Genomic DNA, 14,208 nt, shown 5'->3' on the forward strand with positions numbered 1-14,208 from the left:
TGTGTGGAAAAAATAAAACCAAGCTGCAGCGCCACCTGCTGGGCGGAATTATACACTGACCTACTAAATTCTTAGTGTGTGTGGGAAAAAAAATTCAGAAAGGGCTGAAATTTGGTATACTAAGATGTTTTTAATTTGTTAATTTAATTTGTTAATTGTTAAAAGTGTTTATAAAGATTTAAAAAAAATATATATATATTTCTTGAAGGAGAAGTGACAGTTAGGAGTGGTTGGTGGTTGCCGGGGGTGACAGTGGGGAGTGGTTGGTGGTTGAGGCCTGGGCTATGGCCCAAATGCATGACAAGAACCTTTTTAACACCTTAAGTAGCTTGATTTGACTAGAATGCATGAGTATCATGCACGGGTTAACTTGTGTATATATATATATATATATATATATATATATATATATATATATATGACATCCATCATTGTTTATTCCATATTTAATAGAAATCAGACTTTGCATTTGAATTTTGATTCAATGGAATATTTTAAATAATGAAACAAATGAAAATGGCATAGACAATAATGATGGGACCCTTAACCTTATTTTTTATTGCACAACCTTTAGTGGCATTATCTGCAGTCAAGTGATTTCTGTAGCTCTCAATGAGACTTCTGCACCTGTCAACAGTCAGTTTATCCCACTCTTCCTGAGGAAACTGCTCCAGCTGTTTCAGGTTTGGTGGGTGCCTTGTCCAGACTGCATGTTCCAATTCTTTCCATAGATATTCAAAAGGATTCAGATCATGGCTCATAGAAGCCATTTCAGAGTAGTCCAATTTTTGTTCTTATCCATTCTTGGGTGCTTTTAGCTGTGTATTTTGGGTCACTTACCTGTTGGAGGATCCATGACCTGCGACTGAGACAGAGCTTTCTGACACTGGGCAGTATGTACCTGCACAGATTCAAGGCACCCTGTGCCAGACGCAGCAAAGCAGCCCCAAAACATAACTCAGCCTCCTCCATGTGTCACATTAGGTATGGTGTCCTTTTATGTGAAAGCTTAATTTTATCGTCTGTGGACATAGAGCTGATGTGACTTGCCAAACAGCTCCAGTTTTGACTCCTCTGTCCAAATTTCCTGACACTATACGAAATATCTCTTCATATGATATATGTGAAAAACAATTATTAACAATACACCATTAGTTTCACTGATAGTAAAGTACAAATTCATACACACCAGTGAGAAAAAATTACTCAACATTCTGAGATTCAGCCTTGTTGTTTATTGACATACATAAGACTGGAAACTGTATCTAAGCAACAACGGCTCTGTGATGTTGATGTCGGATTGTAGTGCAACATTAGGCTGGAAGTAATGCTGACATATTATGAAAGTACAGGCAATAACATGACACAATCAGATGAAAAGCTGCGTTCCATCCTCATAAGATAACAATATTAGACAATCAAGAAGTACGTTGACATCCCTGATCTCAGCAGCTGGCATGACATCACAAATAATTCTCTGCAATGCTTCAGGATTATTGTAGAGGTCGGACGTACAGGATCCGTAATGTGGTTGATCCTTCATTATGCCATAATTATTCACAAGGTACTCAGAAAACACAGGGTGAATTTTGGGGTTGTATCCACATTTCTTCAACTGATGCAGGATATCATGGTAGCGTTGGGTCATCTGACATCTTTGAACCTCGTCTACTTTGCCGGTTAATGGGCACTTAGTTAACTGTAGGGAAAATGATAAACTTATAACACCAATAGCGAAGGTCACAATTTAAGTTAGATACATTTGTAGAATTGAACGACATATTGTATATTATGGGAAATGGACTCTCTACGCTCCTCCCAAAGTTCAGAAACTGGAATTCATCATTTACCTCATGAATCTTTTCCTCTATGTTGGATATTTGGAATCCATAAAGTCGGTGTTGTTTCAAAAAGACAGCTGAGAGAACCCTGCTTTCCAGCTGGTAGGCAATTTCTCCTACAACCCTCTTTTTCCAATGACAATGGTGTTCTATGGAAGATGAAAAGAACATTTGCTGAAAATGCCCACTGATCCGGCTGCTTAGCAGTGTTTCTGATGGTGGTGATGGCAGCAGAAATCTAAAAATACAATAGTAAGTATATTTTTAATAGGAGACAAATATAACAGTCTCTAAATTCCCCCACCTCTTATTTTTACTTATTGCGTAAGTTGATAACTAGTACTTATGAACATTATTGATCTAATTGTATCTAGTTCCAGTTATTCCCCTTACTAGCAGTGAGCTGTAAGTTGGGAATATAATAATTACGCTGTCTTACCTCTTCCGTGACGCCTGTGAGTTACACCTTCACTGTACCCTCTTGTAGGGGACACACAGCGAAAGGACTTCACATGATCTCGCATACTGCACCTTAAGACCATGTTCTCCTGCATCAGCCCTGTCATCTTACGTAGCTCAGCATTCTCCATGCTTATAGTTCTGTTCTCGTTCTTTAGGGCTTCCACTTGATCTCTAAGGCAACAATCCATGTTTCGTGTTTTTGGAAAGCTGAACTGTGCAAGTTGATATATGGCACTCATCTATCCCCTGTGGCCTGCTTCAGGTGTTACTACCACTGGCTAGAGAAAGGCTGCAGCCTAACAATATATGTGAAATTCATAGTGACATATGGCATGATGTCACATATACCTTATGTCACAGAGGCCATAGCAACCAGCTAATCACAACTTGTAGTTTATAATTATCAAAGCCCAAATAAAATATTAACACCTCATATGTTGTTATATATATGTTGAAGGCATCTTTCCTCTTTATGGAGTAAAATAAGTAATTAGTATCATGGATTAACCAATTACATGTATACATTCAATATAAATATTTAGGCCATTTGAAATGTTGTTTGGTGGAGTGCATAAAACACATTTTGATTCCATGAATAATAAAATAATGTTAGCAGTCTATGTAGTATAGTATCACAAGAGGTTTTAAAATTATGACATTAAATGGAATAGTAATTAGCTTAAATGTCGGTTGTTAAGAATTAGTGGCCTGCACTGCTATTAGTAAAAATACATTGTAAATTTTACATTCTTGTGTTTTTTCCATTCTACAAATCAAAATATAACATGTACCTTCAATACGATAGAATAGTAATTAAAACAAAACAGGTAACTGATAATAAGAAAAACATCAAATCAGTGCATGACGTACATAATAAGTTAAACTAGGGCTAGTTTTTGATAATGCGTGGCCCTATGTGATATTGATTGTGGGGCCTCCCATCCAACTGGAAGTGGTGTGGCTATGGACATTAATCATTCATCATCATCATCATTTATTTATATAGTACCACAAATTCCACAGCGCTGTACAGAGAACTCATTCACATCAGTCCCTGCCCCATTGGAGCTTACAGTCTAAATTCCCTAATATAGACACACGCTCACAGACAGACACGGAAAGAGGGAGACAGACAGGGAGAGACTAGGGTCAATTTTGATAGCAGCCAATTAACCTACCAGTATGTTTTTGGAGTGTGGGAGGAAACCGGAGCACCCGGAGGAAACCCACGCAAACACAGGGAGAACATACAAACTCCACACAGATAAGGCCATGGTCGGGAATCAAACTCATGACCCCAGTGCTGTGAGGCAGAAGTGCTAACCACTAGGCCACTGTACTGCCCATTGATTAACACTTAATCCTCCATAAATCATTAACCCCCTTCATCATAACCCTTCATAACGCTACTCATACTCATATTATCCACACACTTTCTTGGGGAACTGATCATTTATGGGTTCTGTAGCCGGATAAATCTATTAGTCAACCTAGACTCCTGGCAGCCATGCAGGCTGCTCTTAATTTAAAAGAAAAGAGAGGAAGGAAGCAACCTATTTCTGAAGGGCACAGGTGGTAGTTACGCCCCTGGTAAAGAGCATAGTGGAACTTTGCATGACTCAAAGCATGTGCAGTTAAGGGTACAGTTAAGCAGAATAATAAATGTATGGATGCAGTTAACAGAACAAATTGCATAGCATACACAAAAATTCAGCATACGACATGATAGGGGCATACGAGGAAGGCGGAAAGTGGACAGACAAGAGACATAGGGTAAAAGGGCCTTGCCCACAAAAGCTTCAATTCTAGAGGGAGGGGGTAGAGAGATAATAGGAGCAGATGGACATTGAGCTATCTGTCCAGGTGGGTAGCAGAGGAGGTAGAGCCTAAACAGTCAAAGTTGCAGAAGGGTGTTTTGAGGGGTGAAAGAGGAGCAGTTGGTAGAGACAATGGGGAGAGAGGTTGTGGAAAAAGTTCTAGAAAATAGATACAGGGAGGGTAAGGTAGGGTAGGAGGGAGTAGAAGATGATACAGAGTAGAGGAGGAAGAAGAAGGGGGACAGGGGAGGTAATTTAGGATAGGAGGGAGTAAAGGATGAGACGCAGTAAAAGAGGGAGCAGAAGGGGGACAGGGGTGGTAAGGTCGGATGAGTAACAGTGAAAGATAGGGAGGTGGTTAAACAGGATTTATGGAGGAGGGGGAAGTCCCCCCCCAGATATTTCATATATTCAGTTAATGCATCCTACTTGGTTTTCGGAGAAGTTTCATCCTCCCAACCGTTATTTTACAACCATTATAAATGCATTTTTAAATGAATAACAGACACAGAGAAACATGCACCCGTATATCATTACAAAAGAGCAAACAAAGCAGAATAGGATATTACAAGTATTGAGATTAACCAGGTCTATGAATACAATGTAATCAATGGATAGAGCCATATAAAGAAAGCACATTCAGCTAATGTATCTGCTTTCGTTATGTTGCGAGGACAGCCAGCAATGAACACCACATATTCTTTAGTCTTCAGGAAGCAAATTTTGCACTGAAACACTTAATACAGCCTATGCACATGTCAAGGTGCATGCTCACTTCCTGGTCCTTGGATCTGCCCCAGTTAAAAGGGATATGTCTATTTTGACAGGTCCATCTAAACATGCACATGGTAGAAATTGTGTAGATGTCACTTTCTTTCCTTTTTTTCCTTCTGTTTTTCTGCTCACTACCACTGTCAAATGATCAGACAGAAATGAAATTCATGTTCATTCATGCGCCTAATCTGCATTGATTAAAAAAATGCCATTCATCAACCAACTCCTTCCATCAGATGGCGCAAACGTTTGGATCCATTCAGACGTCACCATCTTGGCCCACATATACACACTCTTGTTGCCTGATACAGTTTTGCATTTAATGGGGAATGTGATTTATACACAGGACACTAGAACAAGTGTCCCAAAGTTAAAAAAAAAATGCAAGCAGCAAATCAGTTGCAAAAAAAAATACAAAACACAAATGTGTTGTATGTAACACTAGTCACATAATACAATTTGCTAAAGGAACCCTAACTTGCTAATCTTGTTCGCAGTGGTAACCCAATCTAGAGGAATAATTGTACATCCATTTAGACAATTATTAATTAATTAAGAATGTGTCGCTTCAAAATATATTTACTTTATACACAGAGATAAGAAATTGATACACATTACTAATTAAAAATATATCATGGGTATTGTGATTCATGGACATTATTTGGATCCTGCCTGAAAAAAGGTTCCCATGTTCTAGCAGTTGTATGATTAACAGCAGATAACCTTAAGACATCTTCACACAGTGCCCACCAAAGGCATTTACTGTGAAGGCCCACAAGCTTAAAACAACAAAGTTAAATAAAAAAAAGTGCGGGTGTAATTTATCTATAGTAAGTGTGGTTTACCAAGTCAATGAAATCTAAAACATTGATAATTCAAAGAGATGCAATAAAAATAAATAAAGCCTTAGCTGATCAGTATTCATTAGGGATCTATTGGATCTCCAAAACACTCTGGTGAATGGCTGGCCCACCAGATAAACATACAGATCAATCACAACATGGAGCATTGGAAGAAGGTGGCCTGGTCTGATGAATTACATTTTCTTTTACGTCATGTGGACGGCCTGGTGCGTGTGTATCATTTACCTGGGGAAAAGATGGCACCGGGATGCATTATGGAAAGAAGGCAAGCTTGCAGAGGCAGTGTGATGCTCTGGGTAATATTCTGTTGGAAAACTTGAGTCCTGGCATCTTGTGGCATCCATGCCTCGATAGGTCAGAGCTGTTTTGGCAGCACAAGTGAGCCTACACAATATTAGGAAGGTGGTTTTAATACTATGGCTGATTGGTGTGAAAAAAAATATTATTTATATATATATATATATATATATATATATATATACATATATATATATATATATATATATATATATATATATATATATATATATATATAAATAAATATATATATATATATATTTTAAAGGGAAGGGGGCAGTGTCATCTGACCATCAAGCTAGGACTGTCCGAGGAGTCTCCAATATTTAATTTAGCGATATGGTCATCAGAAAGTGTGTAGGACCTATATATTGTCCACTATTTTGCCATTCTGACAATGAAGCAAACAAACAAGAAGATGTCCGTGTCTGCATTAAGAGAAGCCTGCTTGTGTCACTATATATATATATATATATATATATATATATATATATATAATTTACAAAACATAAACTAGATATTGTATGGTGCTTAAACCAATATTTGGTATAAACATGAGTCCCTGTAATGAAACACCTTAAAACACGTCCTTATTTACAAGTGACAGCCAGCCTTGACTAACTGCTAACTGGGTGGTAAGTCCGGAAAAGATATCTACAAAGAAGATGGAATACGGCGCCTGATAGTGTAGTAATCAGGAGTTAGATCCAATACAAAAGATGATAAGTGATTATGCGTACCGAATATAAGAGTGACTGAGGCACATCTATGTTGAGGTCCCCAAGTCGCGAACTTGCAATTTCTGGTGGAAGCCCTGCTGCTCTGCCTCTGGTTTCGCTGTAAATCTCCAGCCAAGAAAGATGGAATAGAAAACATATAGTGTAGCATTTTTGCACACAAATTTAATAGAGTAAGCCTACAACAGATGCACTTACAAAACAAACAAACATACGCGATTATGTGAGTATGCAAATACTCACATGATCGCTGCGCCAGCGTCTCTCTTCCCTCCTCCGTTTGCACTGAATGCCAGGCGTGACGTCATCACGAGGGAGAGAAAGGCACAGGGTGATGAAGAAGAGGGGGGAGAAAGAAAGGCACAGGGTGATGAAGAAGAGGGGGGGAGACAGGCACAGGGTAATGAAGAAGAGGGGGGGGGGAGAGAAAGGCACAGGGTGATGAAGAAGAGGGGGGGGAGAAAGGCACAGGGTAATGAAGAAGAGGGGGGGGGAGAAAGGCACAGGGTGATGAAGAAGAGCGGGGGGGGGGGAGACAGGCACAGGGTAATGAAGAAGAGGGGGGGAGAGAAAGGCACAGGGTGATGTAGAAGAGGGGGGAGAGAGAAAGGCATAGGGTGATGAAGAAGAGGGGGGAGAGAGAAAGGCACAGGGTGATGTAGAAGAGGGGGGAGAGAGAAAGGCACATGGTGATGAAGAAGGAAGGGAAAGGCACAGGGTGATGAAGAAGGAGGGGAAAGGCACAGGGTGATGAGGAAGGGGAGAGAGAAAAGCACATGGTGATGAAGAAGAGGGGGAGAGAGAAAGGCACAGGGTAATGAAGAAGGGGGGAGGGAGAGAAAGGCACAGGATGATGAAGAAGAGGGGGAGCAGCATGGCACAGAGTGCTGAAGGGGGGCAGCATGGCAGAGTGTGAAGAGGGGCAAAAGCAGCATGGCAGAGTGTGAAGAGGGGCAAAAGCAGCATGGCAGACTGTGAAGAGGGGCAAAGCCGCATGGCACAGAGTGATGAAGGGTGGAGCAGTATGGTAGAGTGTGAAGAGGTTAAAAAGCAGCTTGGCAGAGTGTGAAGAGGGGCAAAAGCAGCATGGCATAGGGTGATGGAGTGCCAGGAGAAGGGGGGTGCAAAAGCATGTGGTGGTGAGTTTGGGGAGAATGAGGTCTCTTTATTAAATGTGACTATTAATTATTTAATGGCAGTGATGGTTGTGGGAAATAGGTATATTTATGAAATGTAAACACTATTAATTTATTGCTGGGGCTGTTTGGAGGGAGGGAAATAGGTTTATTTATTAAATTGGAATACTATTATTTTAATGTTGGGGCTGAAGGAATGCCTAATTATTAATTGTGGGTGCTGTTGAATTAATGCCTGGGCTGGTTGGAATTTTCTAAATGTACCCATTATTTTCCAAATAGGGCCCCCAACATTCCAGGACCCAGACAAGCCATAACTAAAGAAACCTGCAGACACAGGTGGTGAAAGTGACAAGAACAGGTAGGAGAGAGCAGGAGAGTCTGTGAAATATTGTGATTCTAGTGGGACAATCCCAATTTTTGGTGACTGTTCTGGCCAATTTGAGGTGCAAGCCAAGACTGTGAACTCTTTATGTAAACACTGCACTTTATATATATATATATATATATATATATATATCTATATATCTATATACATACTACACCAGGGGCGCACGCCGAACCCCCCCTGACCCCAAAAAAACAAAAACATGAGAGAGCTGCTGCGCATGCTGTATACAATACAGCACCGCCGCGGACGCTTCTTTGACAGCGCCGCGGCTGCTGTATAGGACAGTGCCGCTATGGTGGGCACTAAGTTAGCGCAGGGGGGGGGGGTTTCTGGAGACTCAGAAACCCCCCCGCGTGCGCCACTGTATACTATGGTGCTAGATATACTGAAAGTCATGAGTGTTTGGACATGTCACACTACGGCGAATTCAAGGCCTAGTGATTTTCACCTGCTAGCCACGCCCCCAATGGTATGACCGCGCACACTTCTAATTTTGTGGAGCAGCGGCGCAACATTTTTTACCATGCTCAACTATAAGGGGGGCCCCATGAAGTTGGGCAGCCCTGGAAATAACGGACAACTTCAGTTTATGAAGCAATGAGCCAGTCCAATCAGTCCATAAAACACACCTCAACACATTTCAAACTGGGGACCTGGGGATGTGAGAGACTGGGAGACTCCTGAATTCCGGGTAGCTTTTCCATTCTCCCACATCACACACACTGTGATGTGGACAGGATGGGAGCCTCAATGACCGATTTGGGTATGCGGACAGGGCCAAAATGAGGCGGTTCACCCTGCCCCCGCACCCTCCCCAGGATCTCCAGGAGGGCAACACTACAAAGTTGGTAAGTATGCAAAAATGTACATAAACACTTATTTAGTTTATACAACATAGTTTGTTCTTAGAAAGTCCAGTTGTAACTATTTATTTCGCAGACATGTAATAAAAAGTAATTGTATCTATCCGCGGTGTAGCTCAGCACCACATAGCAGGCAGAGCAGCGGCACATAGAGCAGGAATGACTGATTCATGTGATCCCCGTCCTCCAGGGATAGAACGTTCCCGTCATACGATGGAACACTGTGGACAGGACACGGGGCGGCCGTGTAATATAACGGAACTCAGAACATTCTTTTCCTCTGATCTATTGGTCTAATCATCTACCAACATGACTGACAGCTAGGGGTGTGTCATCTTTCAGGGACCATGTGACCGGTGACGTCACCAAGTCTCTCCTCCCCGGACGCGCTGGTTGCCCTGGTTGTAGCTGTTGTGTCCGGCAGCTGTAACATGCGCGCTCCCGCGGATGTGTGATCGGGACACCGGCACCGGGGGAAACCTGCTCGGGTGCGATCTGACATGTAGGTGCTATGGGAAGGGCTAGTGCCGTGCACAGTGTCTGCTATGGGTTCAAGGGAATTATATCTATCTGCAGTCTGTTTCTGCTACTCAGTAGACTGTGTCCCCTGATATTTGTGTTATAGTTGGCTACAGGGGGATGTAGTGAGAGGCATGCAGATATATATTGACAGCTATAACTTCACTATGCTCCTCTTGTAACACTAACAAGTCAGATTTAAGAGCCATGGCCGTAACTTGGGCTGTGCGACAGAGGCGACCGCCCAGGGCGCAACGCTGAAGGGGGGTGCAATTTAGGAATATTTTAGGTTCATTTGGTTAAAAGGGGGGCAGCATTTGTATTTCTCACTCCAGGCGCTAGAATTCTAAGTTACGGCTCTGCTAAGAGCCACTTTGTTCAAATAGAACGAGGTTTTGTTATCACTTGTATATGCTATATTGCATTGTGTCACTATCCTATTTCTTTGTGCAGGATACTATCAGAATGCCAGTACCAACAGCGCCACTAAGAAACATACTGTCCATAATGTCAGGTGTGTAAGTGATGGTACAAATGTTATGTACAGTATTTTGTATAATTTATGTAATATGAGAATGCATACACTTAATCTGCAACATTTAAGTAACATAAGTCTTCCTTCTCGTCTACCTGTGTGACCAGGTATCCTCTAATGATAACTCCTTTGGGGTTGAATAATATGGTTGTCATGGCATCTCCGTAGGCAGAGATCACAGACAACACCAACCATTTCATACAACAGGCTGCAGATGCCTGCAGCTCACGGTTTCACTAACTCATTAGCTTGCGCTGTATGCTTTCACATTTATTGTTGGCATGAAGTTACAGATCAGTGATGACATCCTCCATTCTTCATATGACATGAATAGGCTGTGGTTGTTGTTGTTGTTATTATCATCGTAGATTTGTACGGCGCCACAGTGCTCCACAGCGCCGTACAGTAGGGAAAATTGGACATACATAAAAGGCAGACAAAATAAATGCAGGCATGAAAACAAAGGGTGTGGAGGACTCTGCTCATTAGAGAGCTTACATTCTAAGTGGAAGAGGGCACAGCTGAAACAAGAGGAGTGAGTGTGGCTTAGAGTGGAGACTGGGCTAGTTGTGCGGGTGCATTAGTGTGAATAGTATCATCAGGGATAAGAAAAGCCTAAAAAAAAAGAAATTGGTTTTTAGAGACCGTCTAAATATTTGAAGGCTGTTGGAAAGCCTGATTGGTCGTGGTAGGGAATTCCATAAGTAGGTAGCAGCACGGGAGAAATCTTGTACACGAGAGTGAGAGGTGGTTACCAGACACCAGACAAGGCGAAGGTCAGAGGTAGATCTAAGAGGGTGGGAGGGAGAGTATTTTGATATGAGATTTGAGATGTATGGAGGGGTGGTATTGTTGAGGACTTTGTAGGTAAGGGTGAGTAATTTGAATTAGATTCTGGAGGACACAGGGAGCCGGTGTAGGGATTTGCAACTTGGTGCAGCAGATGTGGAGCACTGAGAGAGGGAGATCTTGCAGCAGCATTTAGGATGGATTGAAGTGTGGATATACAGGTGTCGAGAATGCCAGATAGCAGGAGGTTGCAGTAGTCAAGACAGGAGAATCGGAGAAAGACAAAAAGAAAGAGAGGAAAAGCGTGTGTTTACAAAACAAATAATTAGTAATAATAATAATAATAATAATAGACTTTTAAAAAAAAATTCTCGAATTTTTAAATGGCCATTTTATATATGTTACTGCAATTTATTAACATTGCTAAATTTCATGATTTCCACTGCAGTATAGGTAAGTTGCTAAACATGACATTAAATGACTCCCTTAACATGTACACTAATAATAATGCGAATCCGCTTTACACTCTAATAAATAAGAAAAAGTGCCAGGCATAGTGTAGTTTTGTCAAAATTCCAAATCACCAGTGAAGTGCTTTGATCAATATCCACGTACCAAATAAATAAATCAGAAAGGCTTATCTGAGATGTTTGTTGTCTTCTTCGTATATTCCAATAAGGTTTTCCTTCACACAGATGATTCAAATAAAAGACCTCAAGCTTTTCTGCAAGGAGTCCAAACAAGATCTCATACGCGTAAGACGTCCCTGGCCAGGAAAGAGACAGTCACAAGATGGTCATGGATGTCTTACTGTGTATGAGGTCTTATTCCAAAATATATGAAGAAGAAAACAGTCTAAGTGGGGTCGTATACAGTGGTACGCCATACCGCCACTTCTACTGCTTTCATTGTAAAACTACAAAATTCCATTCACTTACACTCCCATTACATTTTTCATATCGCTACTCCTAAATTTCTACTTCAGCCACTGAAAGATAAAATTATATCATATGTATATATATATATATATATATATATATATATATATATATATATATATATATATATATATATATTTATATATCACGTTCTTTGTTTTTTTTCCTTTACACGAGAACCACAATATATGTACATTATGTTTTTGACTGCCTCTAATTTAATGAGTGTATTTCCTTTTATCTGTACAGCTGCAGAAAATTCCGATGTTAAGGAAGAAGTTTGCTAAATCGAACTGAGTGGAGTTTAACTGTGCACTGTAATTGTGGGATTTTGCTGCTAAGAAATTAGAAGACAGCTGGTTGTCTTCAAACATGGACCTACAATTAAACCGCGTGGATTACCTACAGGTATGGAAATAAATAATCCTTGTTATCCTGTTGTCAAGGAGACCTGTTGTGTAGCTGGAGGGACCACATCCCTCCCTTACTGTAATCTGTATTAAAATGGTTTAATCTGCAATAGAGCAGAGCTCAGATGGAGACAAAGATTAACTCCTGCAGCCATAGAAAGTGCACACTATTTATTGTTTTAAAGTGTATCTTCATGAACTTTGTATAGGTTATATTATTCTGATGGTTAAATAAATGCCATTATTTAGCATTTTAAAGGGGAAGTTCCACTATTTTTTTAGAATCCCCCCCCCCCTCTGCAATAGCAGAACTGTGAAATCACCACAATATTCTGAAAGCATCAGGCCTAGGTAGAAATCTAAGGCATAGATTTACTAAGCTGCAGGTTTGAAAAAGTTGGGATGTTGCCTATAGCAACCAATCAGACTCTAGCTGTCATTTTGTAGAAGGTACTAAATAAATGAAAGCTAGAATCTGATTGGTTGTATAGGCAACATCCCCACTTTTTCAAACCCACAGCTTAGTAAATCTAGGCCCTGAAAGACTATAGCAGAGATCATTGATCAATGTAATAAACATTTTGGGCCTAAATTACAAACAGGTTCACCTAGATTTACCATTGTAGTTGAATAAAGAACCAGGATACTTCATGATTTCAACAGATTTGTGTGTTTAGTCCAACATTCGGGAAATGTAATGCTCCTTTCTTAAGCTACTGTGATACCTTGATAAAGAAACATTACGTTTTTCAAAATGTCAAAATAAATGCAGAAATCTGCTGACCTCATGATGATGTTCTGGTTCTTTTTTTTCCTTATTGACATGGTTCAGACGGTATTAAGCCACGTACCCAAATGAGTATACGTTAGGTGTTTCAGATAAATTATGTTTTATTTTGGTTCCATCAAAGCTCATGGGTTTGTGGAGAAGCAAGAGTTTGCACTGGCTGGTGGGAGAAATTGAGTAATAAAGGCAGTCCTGGGGGCATATTTACTAAACTTCAGGTTTGAAATAGTGGAGATGTTGTCTGTAGCAACCAATCAGATTCTAGTTATCATTTATTTAGTACATTCCACAAAATGACATCTAGAATCTGATTGGTTGCTATAGGCAACATCTCCACTTTTTCAAACCCGCAGTTTAGTAACTATACCCCCTGATGTCCCTTCACTCGCATGGTTAATTTTAAGCCATAAATAAGGCTAAACAGTATTTTGGGAGAAAACACATCAATTTATTTAATAAAGTAGTAGGAGGTTACATTTTTTAATGTAATGATTTCACTTTGCACAGTGGGTGTCTTCAGATTTGTCCACCTCTGTACATAGTGCATCAAGGCTGGTGGATGTGTCTCCCTGAGAGCGGAGTGTAAGTGTGCACTTTTATTTGCGCATGTAGGCACACTAAACCCAAGGCATCCAGCGCACATCGTAATTGGAGTCTAGTGTCAGTATTCACTGGCACTTTTCCCCTGATTAGGTCTGTCAGGATGAGAGCATAAATTTCATATGCTGAAATAGAATATTGGATGTCAGGACCCAAAATAAATCTTTGCATGAATACCTAAATTAACCTGATCTTCAATTCAGATAAATGTGTGACCAAATGAGCCCAGGAGGAGGTAATTGAATTGGGTAAAACCTTTGTGCAGAGACCAGCTTAAGATATGCAGATCACAGACATCCATTGTATTTGATCCTGTATTTCCCTAGCTAATTGACTTCCTTTTAATAGGGTTATAAACACAAACTAACCCCTAGGTGTAAATTGGAGAGCCAGACGCCTAGGTGAGGATCTTGGAGACTCTTGTATAAAACCTCTATGGTCTTTATGCC

General features: G+C 40.5%; 1 protein-coding gene and 1 long non-coding RNA gene across 3 annotated transcripts in view; one reads left to right on the top strand and one right to left on the bottom strand.

Annotated features, from left to right (window-relative positions):
- Positions 1-1,212: 1,212 nt before the first annotated feature.
- Positions 1,213-2,577, bottom strand: LOC142105794 (uncharacterized). The gene is made up of 3 exons (XR_012679720.1): positions 2,281-2,577; positions 1,851-2,079; positions 1,213-1,699 (listed from the first exon to the last, which is right to left on the bottom strand). It is a non-coding gene; the product is annotated as an uncharacterized LOC142105794 (long non-coding RNA).
- A 6,971-nt stretch (positions 2,578-9,548) lies between these two features.
- The window catches only part of BBS7 (Bardet-Biedl syndrome 7), a 37,681-nt gene continuing 33,021 nt past the window's right edge, over positions 9,549-14,208 (top strand). For both annotated transcript variants that reach the window (XM_075200317.1, XM_075200316.1), the window contains exons 1-3: positions 9,549-9,683; positions 10,154-10,214; positions 12,212-12,370. Coding sequence is in view for 1 of the 2 variants with exons in the window: in XM_075200316.1 (XP_075056417.1) it covers positions 12,335-12,370 (36 nt within the window). In the remaining variant the exon portion in view is untranslated. The remainder of the gene's footprint in view (positions 9,684-10,153; positions 10,215-12,211; positions 12,371-14,208) is intronic.

Source organism: Mixophyes fleayi, chromosome 1 (genome assembly GCF_038048845.1).
Source record: "Mixophyes fleayi isolate aMixFle1 chromosome 1, aMixFle1.hap1, whole genome shotgun sequence".
Taxonomy (NCBI): Eukaryota; Metazoa; Chordata; class Amphibia; order Anura; family Limnodynastidae; genus Mixophyes; species Mixophyes fleayi.